Here is a 13,586-nt window from a genome sequence, read left to right on the forward strand (position 1 = left end):
TCTCTCTCTCTCTCTCTCTCTCTCTCACTCTCCATCAGGTCCACCGAGGATTCGACCTATGAAGAACATTACTGCAGTGGCAGGAAGAAACTCTTTCATTAACTGCCGTGTGATTGGGTACCCTTATTACTCAATCAACTGGTACAAGGAGGGGCTTCTGCTACCTGACAATCATCGCCAGGTGAATTTTCAGAATTTCTGCTGAAAGATAATAGAAATATATCAGAACTTATATTCCATACAGCACTGTATAATACACTGTATAATAGGCCTGCACAATTAATCGAATTTTAATCGCGATCACGATTTTGACTTCCCACTGTCAAATTTGCGTGATCGAGCAATTATTCTTTTTAAAGCGTCATTTCATAGAACGCTCCGAGTTTTTTGCAAAGCCAATCTACCGCTCCGAAAAGCCATCTGCTCATGTGCCAGGCAAAGTAGTTCCCTGCACCCCGTGCAGCTTAGTTTCTAGATGTAGACAGTCACAGAGGACAGAGTAACGGGAGGAAAACTCAACAGATAGCAGTCGGTTATACGTCGGTCTTAAGGTTTACCGGTTTACCAGTAAACGCAACACTTTGTCCCATCTGTTGTTTTTCAGACAACAGCAGTGACCAGTGCTAGTCGGTGCTAGTAGCGTCTGTTAGCTGTTAGCTCCACTAGGACGCACCGGTGCTAATGTCCTCGCATCCGCTGCAATGTTGTCATATGGATATGGTTTAATTTTGCGTTACGTGACCCATTTCGTCTGTAAAGCCGTGCCTGTGTTGAATCGGATGTTGGAAGACAGAGCTGCTGGATCTGGGCCAGAGATGTGACCCATGGCCAGAATATCATAGTTCATAAAAATGCAGCGCAGTTAAGATACAAACATTTCATATACACAACGTGTGTATCCGCCATTGGACCTGTGCTGGACCCGTTCATAATGAGTCAGCCGTCTCTCTGTGAGTACGTCCATCACACTCCCTCTCGCAGTTACAAATAGCCTATGTGACGATAAAATTTGTTTTGGTTAAAACCAACAAATAATCGTGAGAATAATCGCGATCAAAATTTTGATCTAAATAATCGTGATTATCATTTTGGCCATAATTGTGCAGCCCTACTGTATAATATTAGTATACAGTATATAGAAAGCCTATCCTATACACACACTGTACATCCTGTATAGTGTTATTTGAATGTCTTTTAGTTTTTTTTGACCATCTGAATTACTATTCATCATCTGGCCTTTTTTACAGTTGTATGTACAAAAACTTATACTATATATACTTGTATAAAAAACGTGACAACTTCAAATGAGTCATTGCTTTTTGTTATCATGTGTCCTTCCTTTGAACCAATTTGGGAGTCATTATAGGAAAACCTGAGGACTCCCAAGCAGAAACAAATGAAGGCACAAAGCAAATGAGCGACTTCCTTCTGCATCAGTGTTGGCCATGTTTCGATCTTAGCATCATCTCATTTAAATTCACAGCTCTGTATCCATGTGAATAAGGTCATGCATGTATCATCTCGGAGTGTAACACTGCTGGTGTCTGTTCAGGTGGTGTATGAAAACGGGACTCTAAAGCTCAGTGATGTTCAGAAGGGGATGGATGAGGGAGCCTATGTCTGCAGCGTGCTAATCCAACCACAGCTGTTCATCACACAGACTGTCTATGTCACTGTCAAAGGTTAGTCACAGGGTTGATCGTTTTGAAAGTGATATCTTGGTCAATGAGTTCCACAGTTTTTTACGTCATATAGATTTCTCTTAAAACTTACATCGCTCAGTAGCATGCATATCTTGTCTGTTGTGTGGTGTGTGTGTATATATATATATATATATATATGTACTGTATATACATACATATATTTATTATTTATTATGTATACTATGTATGCTTTTTGGGGTTTAGTACAAAAGTATACATATACTTTACATTATAGAATTGTTATTTATGTGAGCCTAGGTGTGTTTTAGTGGGCCATAATGTTGAAACGCAGCGGAAAACAAGTATGAATGTAAAAGAGCGTGATAGTAAGGCGGATGGAAAGTGAGTCAGACTGGTTTGGAGCAGGGAGGTGTGAGTGAAACAGAGGGAGAGGAAAGAAGAAAACTGTATGCATTGCCTCTAATAACCCATGATTAAGGGGCGGAGTAGCCTAGTGTGCTCTCTCAACCACTCAGCAATTACATTGAGCAGGAGTGCTATTGTATAAAATGTGTGTGTGTACATGCCATACTCATGCATATATGTGTGTGAATGAGAAGGGTTGTGTGTATGCTATATATATTCTGCATGTCACCTTTTATTTTATTTTGCGCGGCTCCCCGCGTCGATAGCATGACGTTTGTTTGAGGAAGTTGTTAAGTGAGAACTGTGTGTTTTGACTTGACATTAGTAGATGTGTGAAATTTGTGCTTCTATTCACATGTCTTCGTAGTGTTTTTCTGCATATCAGAGATGCTCACAAGTCTTTGAGCTAGAGTCCAAGTCGAGTCTCAAGTCTCTGAGCTAGAGTCCAAGTTAAGTCTCAAGTCCTTGAGCTAGTGTCTTAGTCAAATCTCAAGTCTTTGAGCTAGAGTCCAAGTTAAAGGAGAATTCCGGCCAAGTTTATGTTAATCTTGATCGCTATCAATTTGCGAGTACTTTCGAATGAAAAGCCCCGACCTGAATCGGTGCAGGCAAAACTGAATAGCTGCAGAAAATAAATGTGAAATAATGTTCTAATTATGACCTATTCTGTATCAGCTTCAAAATCCAGCTTTAGCTAAATATCTCTTAAAACGTTTTCAATGTAAAAAGATGATTTTTTCGGTGTCCATATGAGCTTTAAGATCTCCAGCACCTTTATTAGACACTGAAACAAATGTGCTAGCTTTGCACACAGTGCACTCTGCCTCCCACTTGTCCCAACCGGAACTGGAAAGTTTTTTTTTGCAGTTTGCAACTGTGAAGCTGCATTCATGCTTTGCATTTTGTGTGCAGTGCTGCGCCGCTGTCTGATCTGCTACCTGTATGTGCGCTTTGCAGAGCCGCCCACAAGGCAGCCTCTCCGGAATTACGTCACGCAACAAAGTACCGTAGTATTGTGTGCAAAGCGCAAGTCAATTTAAGTACACGCATAATGGTCCCATGAAAAACAGTGAAAACCGGAACTTTTCATGAATTTATAAACCCGCCCGGACAGTACGTAAAAAGTGGACATGTCTGGGCAAAAGAGGATGTTTGGTCATCCTAAGTTAACGGGGCAAGTTTTAGAAAGCCTTTGTGCCTCTTAACAGACACACATTGCAATTAATATGTCTGTACAACATGAAAAGGGCCCTTATGTAACATCAAGATGCGTTTTCAAGTCGGTCATTGTTTTAATTCACCTGCCCTGTCTTGTTCTTGCCGGTAGCTTGCTTGCCTGGTTAGCTGCAAGAGCTAGCTGTCAGCTGCTATTGATAAGTGTGTTCAGCCAGGCTTTTGTGAAAATCATAAAGCATCAGTTCTGTGTGTATTTGTCGCTCATCCATTTTGTGTGTGATGGATCTGTTGTTGGTGAGTAGGAGGCTTGGCAGTGTTGATCTGTGTGGTAAATCCTTAGCCGGGCAGGCAGCCTTCTTCCCCGCCTTCCTTGCCTCCCGCAGCCGACGACAATGTGTAGTGGGTGTCCTCAATGCCTTTGCGGCGACAAAATTGTAGGTTATGTCCTCCTCAAAAATAGGTAATTCAGCACTGTAGTGGTTATGACGATAACAGAAACTATGTAACTACGTGGAAGCTTGTACACGTAGCTGCAGCTCCTCAGTGTTGCCTGCACTGATTCAGGTCGGGTTTTTTTTTTGTCAAAAGTACTCGCATATTTATAGCGATCAAGATTAACGTAAAAATTTGCCAGAATTCTCCTTTAGGTCTCAACTCTGTAGTGGTTATAATGAGTGTTGTATAACTTGATGCGTTTCATCTAGGCTGCCTAGAACACTGCATAGATATTTATAAGGAATTCAAAGTGTTGCAGCCAGCGGGACTAAATGATTACTGAAGTCTACTACCAAATGTTTGGCAAACAAGTAAACGCTCATTTATCTTTTTATAATGTAGTGAACGACAGTTGGGGTTAATCTCCCGTAGGTCGAAGCTAAAGCAAGAAGCAAGCTAACATTAGATGGTCAATGCTGAGCTAAATATGTTTGCTAATCTATTAGGGTGCGTTTTCAGGCGCCTGATAAAATTAGATGTGGTAGAGTAGAGCCAAATCCTTTATTTTGATATTACATATTTTGCATTCAACATTACTTTTGTCTGGGCCTTGTTGTATGACGTTTTTAAAGCCAACGCTTCTGATGAAGGCACAGCAGCAGCCAATGCAGCCGGTGAAGTTGGCGCGCGCAGCAGATACATTGCGTATTACGTGTTACGTAGGTAGGTTATAGTTTACGCAGGGAGGGCAATAACACTCCGCTTCAACAGACGTTTCCTAAAAATAAAGATTGTTCCCAAGTCCTGCATCTTGAGTCTTTTGAGGTGTTTGCGTGTGGGTGTAGGTATGTGCTTGTTTGAATGTGGTTTCATCATGTCTCTTGATTAAATTAGATGAATTATAACGAGGCCCAGATTAAATCCCCCAGATGTCTTCCCCCTCACGCCATCACCTCCGCCGCTCTCCATAGCAACACTGTTCTTCCCCCTGCGGATGGGGCTCTAATTAGAGCAGCTATTATGGGCTGGCTTTAGCAGGGCAGGGTGGGGTGGAGTGGAGGGGCACAGGCGGCTGCACAGTGGCTAGTGGGCTAGTAGGCCATGCAGACAGACAGACAGACAGACAGACAGACAGACAGACAGAGAGCAATAGGTTACCAATTAGCTTGGTTGACAAAATACAAATTCTGAACCATGCACTCTAAAAAAAAAAAAAACTCCCTCCCCCTCCTGTGTATCTTTCTCCCTCCACCTCTTCTCCCTTTACATCATTCACTCTTCTTCAAATCTTCAAATCTGTGTGTCTGCCCACATTCTCCATGTCTTCACATCTGACTTTCTCTCTTTTCTCTATCCTTCACTTATTCATATCTGCCTCAAATCTCTGTCTTCAACTCTTACTCACCTCACTCATTTAAACAACCCTCTAACTGTTTTCATTCATCTTTTTTTAAATTTCAATTCCCTCTTTGCCTTCTTCTATCTTCTCTATATCTACCCTTTATTTCACCCCGTTGCCTGTCCTTGCCTTTTTCTCTCTTGTGCTCTCCTTTTCAACATATATTTCCTCGACTTGAGCTGCCTGTTGTCTTTCATTTATTTTCTTTTATCTTATTTTACTATTTTCTCCTCAATTACCTTGTCACTACTACATTTCTATTTACTCAACCTTTCTCTCTATACATCTTACACTCTATCACTCTCCTTCCTTCACCTTATTTGCTCACACTTTCATCCTCTCCTTCTCTCCCTCTCTCAGTTCCTCCACTGATCCAGCCATTTGACTTTCCACCGACTTCCATTGGTAAATTGATGTACATCGCCTGCGTCGTGTCGTCTGGAGACATGCCCATACGCATCACATGGCGCAAGGACGGGCAGGAGATTGTGCCCTCCTCGGGCATCACCATCGACACAAAGGAGTTCATGAGCTCCCTCCAGATATCCAAGGTGTCACTCAGACACAATGGCAACTACACCTGCATTGCCAGCAATGATGCTGCCACTGTCAGCACAGAGAGGCAGCTCACAGTAACAGGTAAGAAAAGGAGTGAAAGAAGATAGAAAGTAAGATAGGAAAATTATGAAAGGCTTTAAGTGGAAAGGAAAAAAATAAAAATAAAACTGAAGTGATTTAGTATTGCACTTAAATAGAGCAACTTTCATTAGACCATCTTTGCCTCATAAAAACACATCTTTAAAATATCATGAACTTCAGGTTCTAGCACAAACTTTCTGTGAAGTTGAGTGAATGAGTCATTTTCTCAGACTGGTCAGAGCTTCCAGCAAAAGTGATAACTGGCTGTGAAGTACTTCCTGGGACTACTGTAGTACTTTGACATGTCAAATCACCTGTGGCGCAAAGAAAATTTATCCATGCACTGTACCTTAGAACAAATTTGAGGTACTTGTACTTAACTGGAGTATTTCAATTATATGGTACTTTAGTCTTCTACTCCACCACCTTTTATTCCACTACATTTATTATATATAGTATAGATATTATATTTATTTGACAGCTGTAGTCACTTTACGGATTAAAATTTACATAAAAAATGTAGGTTAATGTAACATAATGGCATGCTTACCAGTAGTCCATCAGTAGTTCCGAACCTTTTTGGCCTGTCATCCTTTATAAAAACAAAAGACCTGTCTTTTTGGGACTCCTTGTCACGTTTGAGATGAGTTGGTAGCCATTTTATTTGTTTGGGGCTTAAAATATATAGAATAGCATATAGAATAGTTTAAAAATGTATGTATACATGAGGGAATTACACTATGACCAGCTATATTATATATATATTAGTCATACAGGACAAAAGTAATTTTGCTTTTGATGTAGGACTTTTACTTGTAATTAGGTATTTTTACATTGTTGTACTGGTACTTTTAATTAAGTAAATGATCTGAATACTTCTTCCACCACTGAAAATCAGTGGAATGTGCCTTGGCTCCTACATTTATTCCATTTCATTGTAATGAACACGGCAGATGAAGAGATGCAATTTAGTTTTACAGCAGTATTGATGATAATGTTCTGACTGAAAGGCTGTTTAATGACCTTGCAGGAAACATTAAATACGGTTCCAGTGTAAGAAAGTACCCCAAATTTAAGTTTTTGTCTTTTATGTACTTCTCCTTTACTTTATCCAGTGCCTCCACGGTTTGTGGTTCAGCCCAACAATCAGGATGGGATCTATGGGAAGGCTGGGATCCTAAACTGTTCAGTAGATGGATACCCTCCTCCTAAGGTCATGTGGAAGCATGCCAAAGCTGCACTAGGTACATGAACCATGTTTCATTTCATTCATTATCTATGGCCCATTATCATATCCATAGGTTTGTACTGCCCATAGCAAATTTTATTAAAATGTAAAGATCCTCAGTTACTGTACAATTCATAATTATCTTCTCTGTCTCTTTCTCTTCAGCGGGTATTGGGAATCCGCAGCAGTACCACCCTGTGCCTCTGACGGGCCGTATTCAGATCATGAGTAACGGCTCTCTGCTCATCAGACATGTCCTGGAGGAGGATCGTGGCTTTTACCTCTGTCAGGCCTCCAATGGCGTGGGCTCAGACATCAGCAAGAGCATGGTCCTCACCGTTAAGAGTGAGTATACAAACTCTCACGGCCTAATGTAGCAGAGTATTACTTTTTTGTGGCATAGATGACTGCGGTGAGGCCATCTGGGATGCACCAGTGCTCTAGCTTTATCAGTCTACGCCACATGCTCACTAACTGTGTCAAACCAATGAGCCAGCTCGCACTACTCTCCCTGTGCTCTTTGGACTCTCACGTACACACATACAGGCACACTGATAAATTGGTTGAGCAAAGGTCACCATGGATTTAAGAGCAAAACAATAAAGACAGGTGAAGAGGTGTGTGTGTGTGCGTGTGTGTGTGTGGGGGGGTTGTGTGTGGGTTTGTGTGTGTGTGTGTGTGTGTGTGTGTGTTTGTGTGTGTGCGCGTGTGTGCATGCGTGCGTGTGTGGGTGTGACAGGCATTGAGAAAGTGAGCAACTGAGCAATTGATCTTTTGACTCTTGGGATCTGTCTACACACAATCAAAAACACTTTGAGCTTAATCATTATCTGCAATCAATTTCTCTCATACTGCCCTCCCTGTCAGTATGTGAAGCAATGTGAACATACACACAAACAGACTGTCAATGTCAAGTCGAGCATAATAAGAGGGCAATGTATGTTGTAGCACGCAGTATTATGACCTTACAAAACAGCTATACCCACACAAATGATTTAACACTTAATATCTGACTTCTTTGGACACTTACACTAGGTGCACATAAATACAACCACTAGTTTCGTCGTGTTCTGCTCTTACAAGATTTCCTCTCTCCCCCTCTCCCTCCATCCCTCTTCTTCTAGTGTTAGTGTTATTGATTGAACCGTTCCTCTCCTCTGCCTCCCTCAATTCTGTCTGTTTTGCTCAGCGGAGAGGGAAGAAAAGAGGAGAAGAGGGAGGGTGAGATGAATAAGTGATGAAAACAAAACAGCAGAACCTTCCTTAGATCGTTACTGTGTGCGAATGAGTGTGTCGGCTGTAGAAGATTGTGAGTGATTTTGTGTATAGTGTACTAAAAAAGTAGAGTGTATCATCTTTTCCTCTTCATTCACCTAAACCCCAATCTTAACTATTGGAGAATGAGAGAGTAGGTTTATTGACTTTACTTCATTGACCATAGCTCTTCATCACTCTAATGCAATGGAACTCAGCTACTCTGAACTCCACTTTTTTAACTGCCAGCTGTCCTACCCTTCTCCTCTCTGCTCTTCTTTCTTGTTTTTCAATTAAACCCTTCTTATTATGCACTTACACCTTCTTGTCCTTCCCCCTCTCCCACTTTTATCTGCATCTGTCATCTAATATCTCCCTCATCAATCTGTTTACTGTCACAGTTACCTCTCATTTGTCTTGACCTTCTCTTCATCTCACACATTTCCCTTCTCCTTCCAGTCCCAGCGATGATCACCAGTCACCCCAACACTACCATGGCTAAGAAGGGTCACTTGAAAGAGCTAAACTGCACAGCCAGGGGAGAATGGCCCATCATCATCCGCTGGGAGAGAGGGGACACTGTTATTGACCCTGACCGCAACCCCCGCTACTCCATTACCACCAGTCCCAATGAAAAGACAGACGAGGTGTTGTCTACACTCAAGGTAAGAAGCTCTTTTATAGGGCAGATCATCTAATTGATGAAAACGGAAGGCAATGTCTTTCTGACTCTTAGTCATTTGAAAAATAGATAGCACTCACTTTTCTCTTTTGTCTGTCTGAGCTCTGTTTTTATGAGTCAAGTCTAGATTGCTGTATTTCTGTTGTGTGTAATAAATTGTGAGATTGGACAGAGTCTATTATTATATCTGTCAGTGTGTTAGAGGTCGTTGATGGTTGGTCATAACAGTCATAACCCATCTAATTGTTTAACAGCAGCGTTCTCCCCACCACTAAAAATCATCAGTTTGGTAGTGGAGTCCAAATTCCAGTCTCATTTCCTGAAAATTAAATAATGTTCATCTCTGGGACATCCCTAGGTGCTATACAGCAGTCTAACATATGATGTCAAAAAGAATGATGTCTCTTTTGAAATTAAACCCACATTTCTGCATATACCGAAAGTTGCCATTTCATGATTCTAGTCCACCACATGGTCATGGATGGGTCACAGGTTTACCTGTCCAGTGACTTCTAAATATGTTGACTTCTCCCAGCCGGTTTGATGCGCACAAGAGCGCAGAAGTTTTGTGTGTGTATTTTGCACAAGATTTAAGGTAACTACTAGGGTTTTTTGTGTTCGTAATTGTGATTTAATAATGTGCCAAACTAAATTCAGAGACTTCAGAGGCTGGAACACGTCCCTATTGCCTTAAAATGACTGTGGAGGTAGTTATCATCTGAAAAGGAAGGCATCTATAAAGTGTTAGAGAGTGTATGTAAGCAATTGTGAATTTTAGTGTGCATGTAAATGTTTCTACTGGTTAAAGAATATATACTGTGTAAAGAACAGGCAAAACATACTTGAATGAGTTTTGTGCGATTTTGCAGAGGTCTATGAAGATACACCTTCACCAGCTAAGTGAAAAGCACAGAGGATTTGTTGTTTTATGTGTTTCAAGCAGTTAGGTGGTAAATGGTACCAAAAAAAAATCTTGATTACAAAAATACAGTGTACCACTGGATTGGTGACACTTCCCCATTTGCATCTATCCTACCAATGTAAGTAAGTCAAGTTTTATTTAGTATAGCACCTTTCACAGGGTAAAATTGTTCAAAAGAAGACACTTTAATACCAAACATGCAAGGCAGAAGAAAAACGCTCACTTGGTCAACTACATCACATGCTTTACACACAAAGATAGAGTTGTTTGTCTCTTGGACATTCCTCTTTCTCCCTTTCTCCTTACAGCTAAAACCAGCAGAGCGTGAGGATTCAGTCTTCTTCTCCTGTCATGCCATCAACTCTTACGGAGAAGGACGTGGCCTTATCCAGCTCACTGTGCAAGGTAACCATTTCTGTGTTAATGCATGTACCATTGTCTTTTTATGTTGACAGAAGCTACAAGAACCTGCTTTTTTCTCATTCCAACTAAACGTGTCTCTCTTTTGGTGCCTGTTTTATATTGGCTTTCTCCCTTTCTCACCTCCCTCTATTTTAAATCCTCAGAGCCCCCAGACCCTCCAGAGTTGGAGGTGCGAGAAGTGAAAGATCGCAGTATGAATCTCCGTTGGACACAGAGATTTGATGGAAACAGCGTCATTACCTCCTATGATATTGAGTATAAGAACAAGACAGGTAAGTGAAAAAGTGTATTCTTCATTTCACAGAAAATGAATCTGACATTGGAACAGTAAGCTAAGCTGTTGGGGCTTCTTTTCTTTCTTTGAAACCCAACAAAATATATTGAAATTGACTGTCAATATCAATATCCAAAATACATACTTTAAAAAGAAGACAAGACTTAATATTGCGTAAGAGAGAAAATGCATATTGTATTTGTACAAAGTTTTTTTTTTTAAGTCGGAAAAGTATGGCAAACTACATAACCTAAAATTCTCCTCTTTTTTGTCAGACACTTGGGAGCTGAAGCATGCCACTCGAAACATCTCCCCCACCAACAATCAGGCCAACATAGTGGACCTTCACCCTGCATCCGTCTACAGCATCCGCATGTACTCATACAATGCAATAGGCAAGAGCGAGGCCAGTAAGGAACTCACTATCAGTACAGAGGAAGCCCGTAAGTATCTTGACAGCTCTGCGCTAATGTGAATGGGATTAACTATTTAAGATAACACTTGATAATAACCATCATTAATAGACGGTAAATTGATAGTTAATTAATCTTTAGATAATTGTCATTTAACTGTTAGCAAACCTTCATGTTATTGTTAACAAGAAATTCAATTACAATTAATAAAATGTTAGTAGTGCTGTAAATTAAGTTTATTGTTACACACATTATATTCCTCATATACTATATTAGGTATTGGGTAATGATTGAAAAATGTTTGTAAGCCTTTAAGAAACCATTTTTAAAACATCTATAAACATTACATAGATAGATGGACCAGATATTCCTAAAACTTTGTTAAGGGTTACTAGTTGCTTTGTAAACCATCTATAAACAGTGTCTGGATGGTTAATATAAAATTGAAACAGATGACTATAATACCTTGTTAAATAGTTAATAAATACTTTGTAAACCATCTATTATCATTATCTGGACTTTTGTTAAGTTACGACTGATGTTATTCATAGTTATTTATTGGTTAGTAAGTGCTTGGTAAAGCAATGATACATTTTTTTGCCCTTCATTAAATTATATAAAAATATTTAATAATAAATCAATATACAGACATATATCTGTACAGTACTGCACAAAAGTCTTAGGCAAGTGTGAATGTCTATCACAACCAAATACTGATGTGATGTAGATTTTTCTTTTCTGCGTTCACATTGCATTTTGTACATTTATAAAAATAAACAATCATTATTTATATTTTTGAAAGCATTCTTAGTTTACAGAATTTTTTTTGTACCTGCCTAAAATCTTTTGCCCAGTACTGTGTATATATACACTACCGTTCAAAAGTTTGGTGTCACCCAAACAATTTTTTGTTTTCCTGAAAAGTCACACTTATTCACCACCATACGTTGTGAAATGAATAGAAAATAGAGTCAAGACATTGACAAGGTGAAAATAATGATTGTATTTGAAATAAGATTTTTTTTTTCATCAAACTTTGCTTTCGTCAAAAGATCCTCCATTTGCAGCAATTGCAGCATTGCAGACCTTGGCATTCTAGCTGTTAATTTGTGAGGTAATCTGGAGAAATTGCACCCACGCTCCGAAGCAGCTCCCACAAGTGGATTGGTTGGATGGGCACTTTTGCGTACCATCGGTCAAGCTGCTCCCACAAGCCTCATGGGGTTCGATCTGGTGACTGCGCTGGCCACTCCATTACCGATAGAATACCAGCTGCCTGCTTCTGCTCTAAATAGTTCTGCACAATTTGGAGGTGTGTTTAGGGTCATGTCCTGTTGTAGGATGAAATTGGCTCAATCAAGCAGATGTCCGGTATATGGCATGGCGTTGCAAAATGGAGTGATAGCCTTCCTTATTCTTTTTCTGCTGTAACCACTGGAGAGTCAGCTTGGCTTTGTGCTTGGGGTCATTGTCGTGCTGGAAAGTCTAAGAGCGTCCCATGCGCAGCTTCTGTGCAGAAGAATGCAAATTGTCTGCCAGTATTTTTTGATAACATGCTGCATTCATCTTGCCATCAATCTTCACAAGATTCCCTACGCCTTTAGAGCTTACACCCCCCCGAAACATCAGTGAGCCACCACCATGCTTCACAGTGGGGATGGGATTCTGTTCACTATAGGCCTTGTTGACCCCTCTCCAAACGTATCGCTTATGGTTGTGACCATAAAGCTCTATTTTGGTCATGTCCCTCCAAATTACAGTTTGCCAGAAGCTGTGAGGCGCGTCAAGGTGTTTTTGGGCATATTGTAACTGGGTTTTTTGCTGGCATTGACGCAGTAAAGACTTCTTTCTGGCAACTCAACCATGCAGCTCATTTTTTGTTCAAATACAGTCGTGTTGTGCTCCTTGCAACAACCACACCATCTTTTTTTCCAGAGCAGCCTGTATTTCCGCTGGCGTTACCTGTGAGTTCTTCCTTGCATCCTGAACAATTCTTCTTGCAGTTTTGGCTGAAATCTTTCTTGGTCTACCTGACCTTGGCTTGGTATTGAGAGATCCAAGAATTTTCCACTTCTTAATAAGTGATTGAACAGTACTGACTGGCATTTGCAAGGCTTTGGATATCTTTTTATATCCTTTTCCATCTTTATAAAGTTCCAATACCTTGTTACGCAAGTCTTTCGACAGTTCTTTTCTGCTCCCCATGGCTTAATATCTAGCCTGCTTAGTGCATCTACGTGAGAGCTCACCTACTCATGGACTATTTATACACAGACACTAATTGTAATTTACAAAGCCACAGGTGTGGGAAATAACCTTCAATTGCCATTTTCCCCTGTGTGTGTCACTTTGTGTACCCGTAACAAGGCCAAACATTTAAGGGTATGTCAACTTTTGATCAGGCCATTTGGGTTATTTCTGTTATAGATATTGTTTAAAAAGCAGCCAAACAACTATGTAAAAAGAAATGTCTTCTGATGATCACTATGCTTGAATCAACAACAGTTATTTTGTATGATGAGTCATATTTTCAAAGTTTATGCCAAAATTTCAAAATGTATGCCAGGGTATACAAACTTATGAGCACAACTGCATATGTGTATATATATGTATACTTTTTTAAATATCTTACTACTTTATAATAACCATCCAGACACTGTTTATAGATGGTT

General features: G+C 40.2%; 1 protein-coding gene across 3 annotated transcripts in view; it reads left to right on the forward strand.

The window, feature by feature from the left end:
• The window catches only part of dscaml1 (Down syndrome cell adhesion molecule like 1), a 107,248-nt gene that overhangs the window by 68,853 nt on the left and 24,809 nt on the right, over positions 1–13,586 (forward strand). For 2 of the 3 annotated variants that reach the window (XR_004327415.1, XM_032503420.1), the window contains exons 8-16: positions 39–181; positions 1,553–1,682; positions 5,440–5,718; positions 6,834–6,962; positions 7,112–7,291; positions 8,660–8,865; positions 10,113–10,209; positions 10,371–10,499; positions 10,777–10,944. Coding sequence is in view for 1 of the 3 variants with exons in the window: in XM_032503420.1 (XP_032359311.1) it covers positions 39–181; positions 1,553–1,682; positions 5,440–5,718; positions 6,834–6,962; positions 7,112–7,291; positions 8,660–8,865; positions 10,113–10,209; positions 10,371–10,499; positions 10,777–10,944 (1,461 nt within the window). In the remaining 2 variants the exon portion in view is untranslated. Of the gene's footprint in view, positions 1–38; positions 182–1,552; positions 1,683–5,439; positions 5,719–6,833; positions 6,963–7,111; positions 7,292–8,659; positions 8,866–10,112; positions 10,210–10,370; positions 10,500–10,776; positions 10,945–13,586 lie in introns of those variants that run through there. The other variant, XR_004327417.1, reaches the window with a different exon arrangement.

The sequence above is a fragment of the Etheostoma spectabile genome, chromosome 3 (genome assembly GCF_008692095.1).
Source record: "Etheostoma spectabile isolate EspeVRDwgs_2016 chromosome 3, UIUC_Espe_1.0, whole genome shotgun sequence".
Classification (NCBI taxonomy): Eukaryota; Metazoa; Chordata; class Actinopteri; order Perciformes; family Percidae; genus Etheostoma; species Etheostoma spectabile.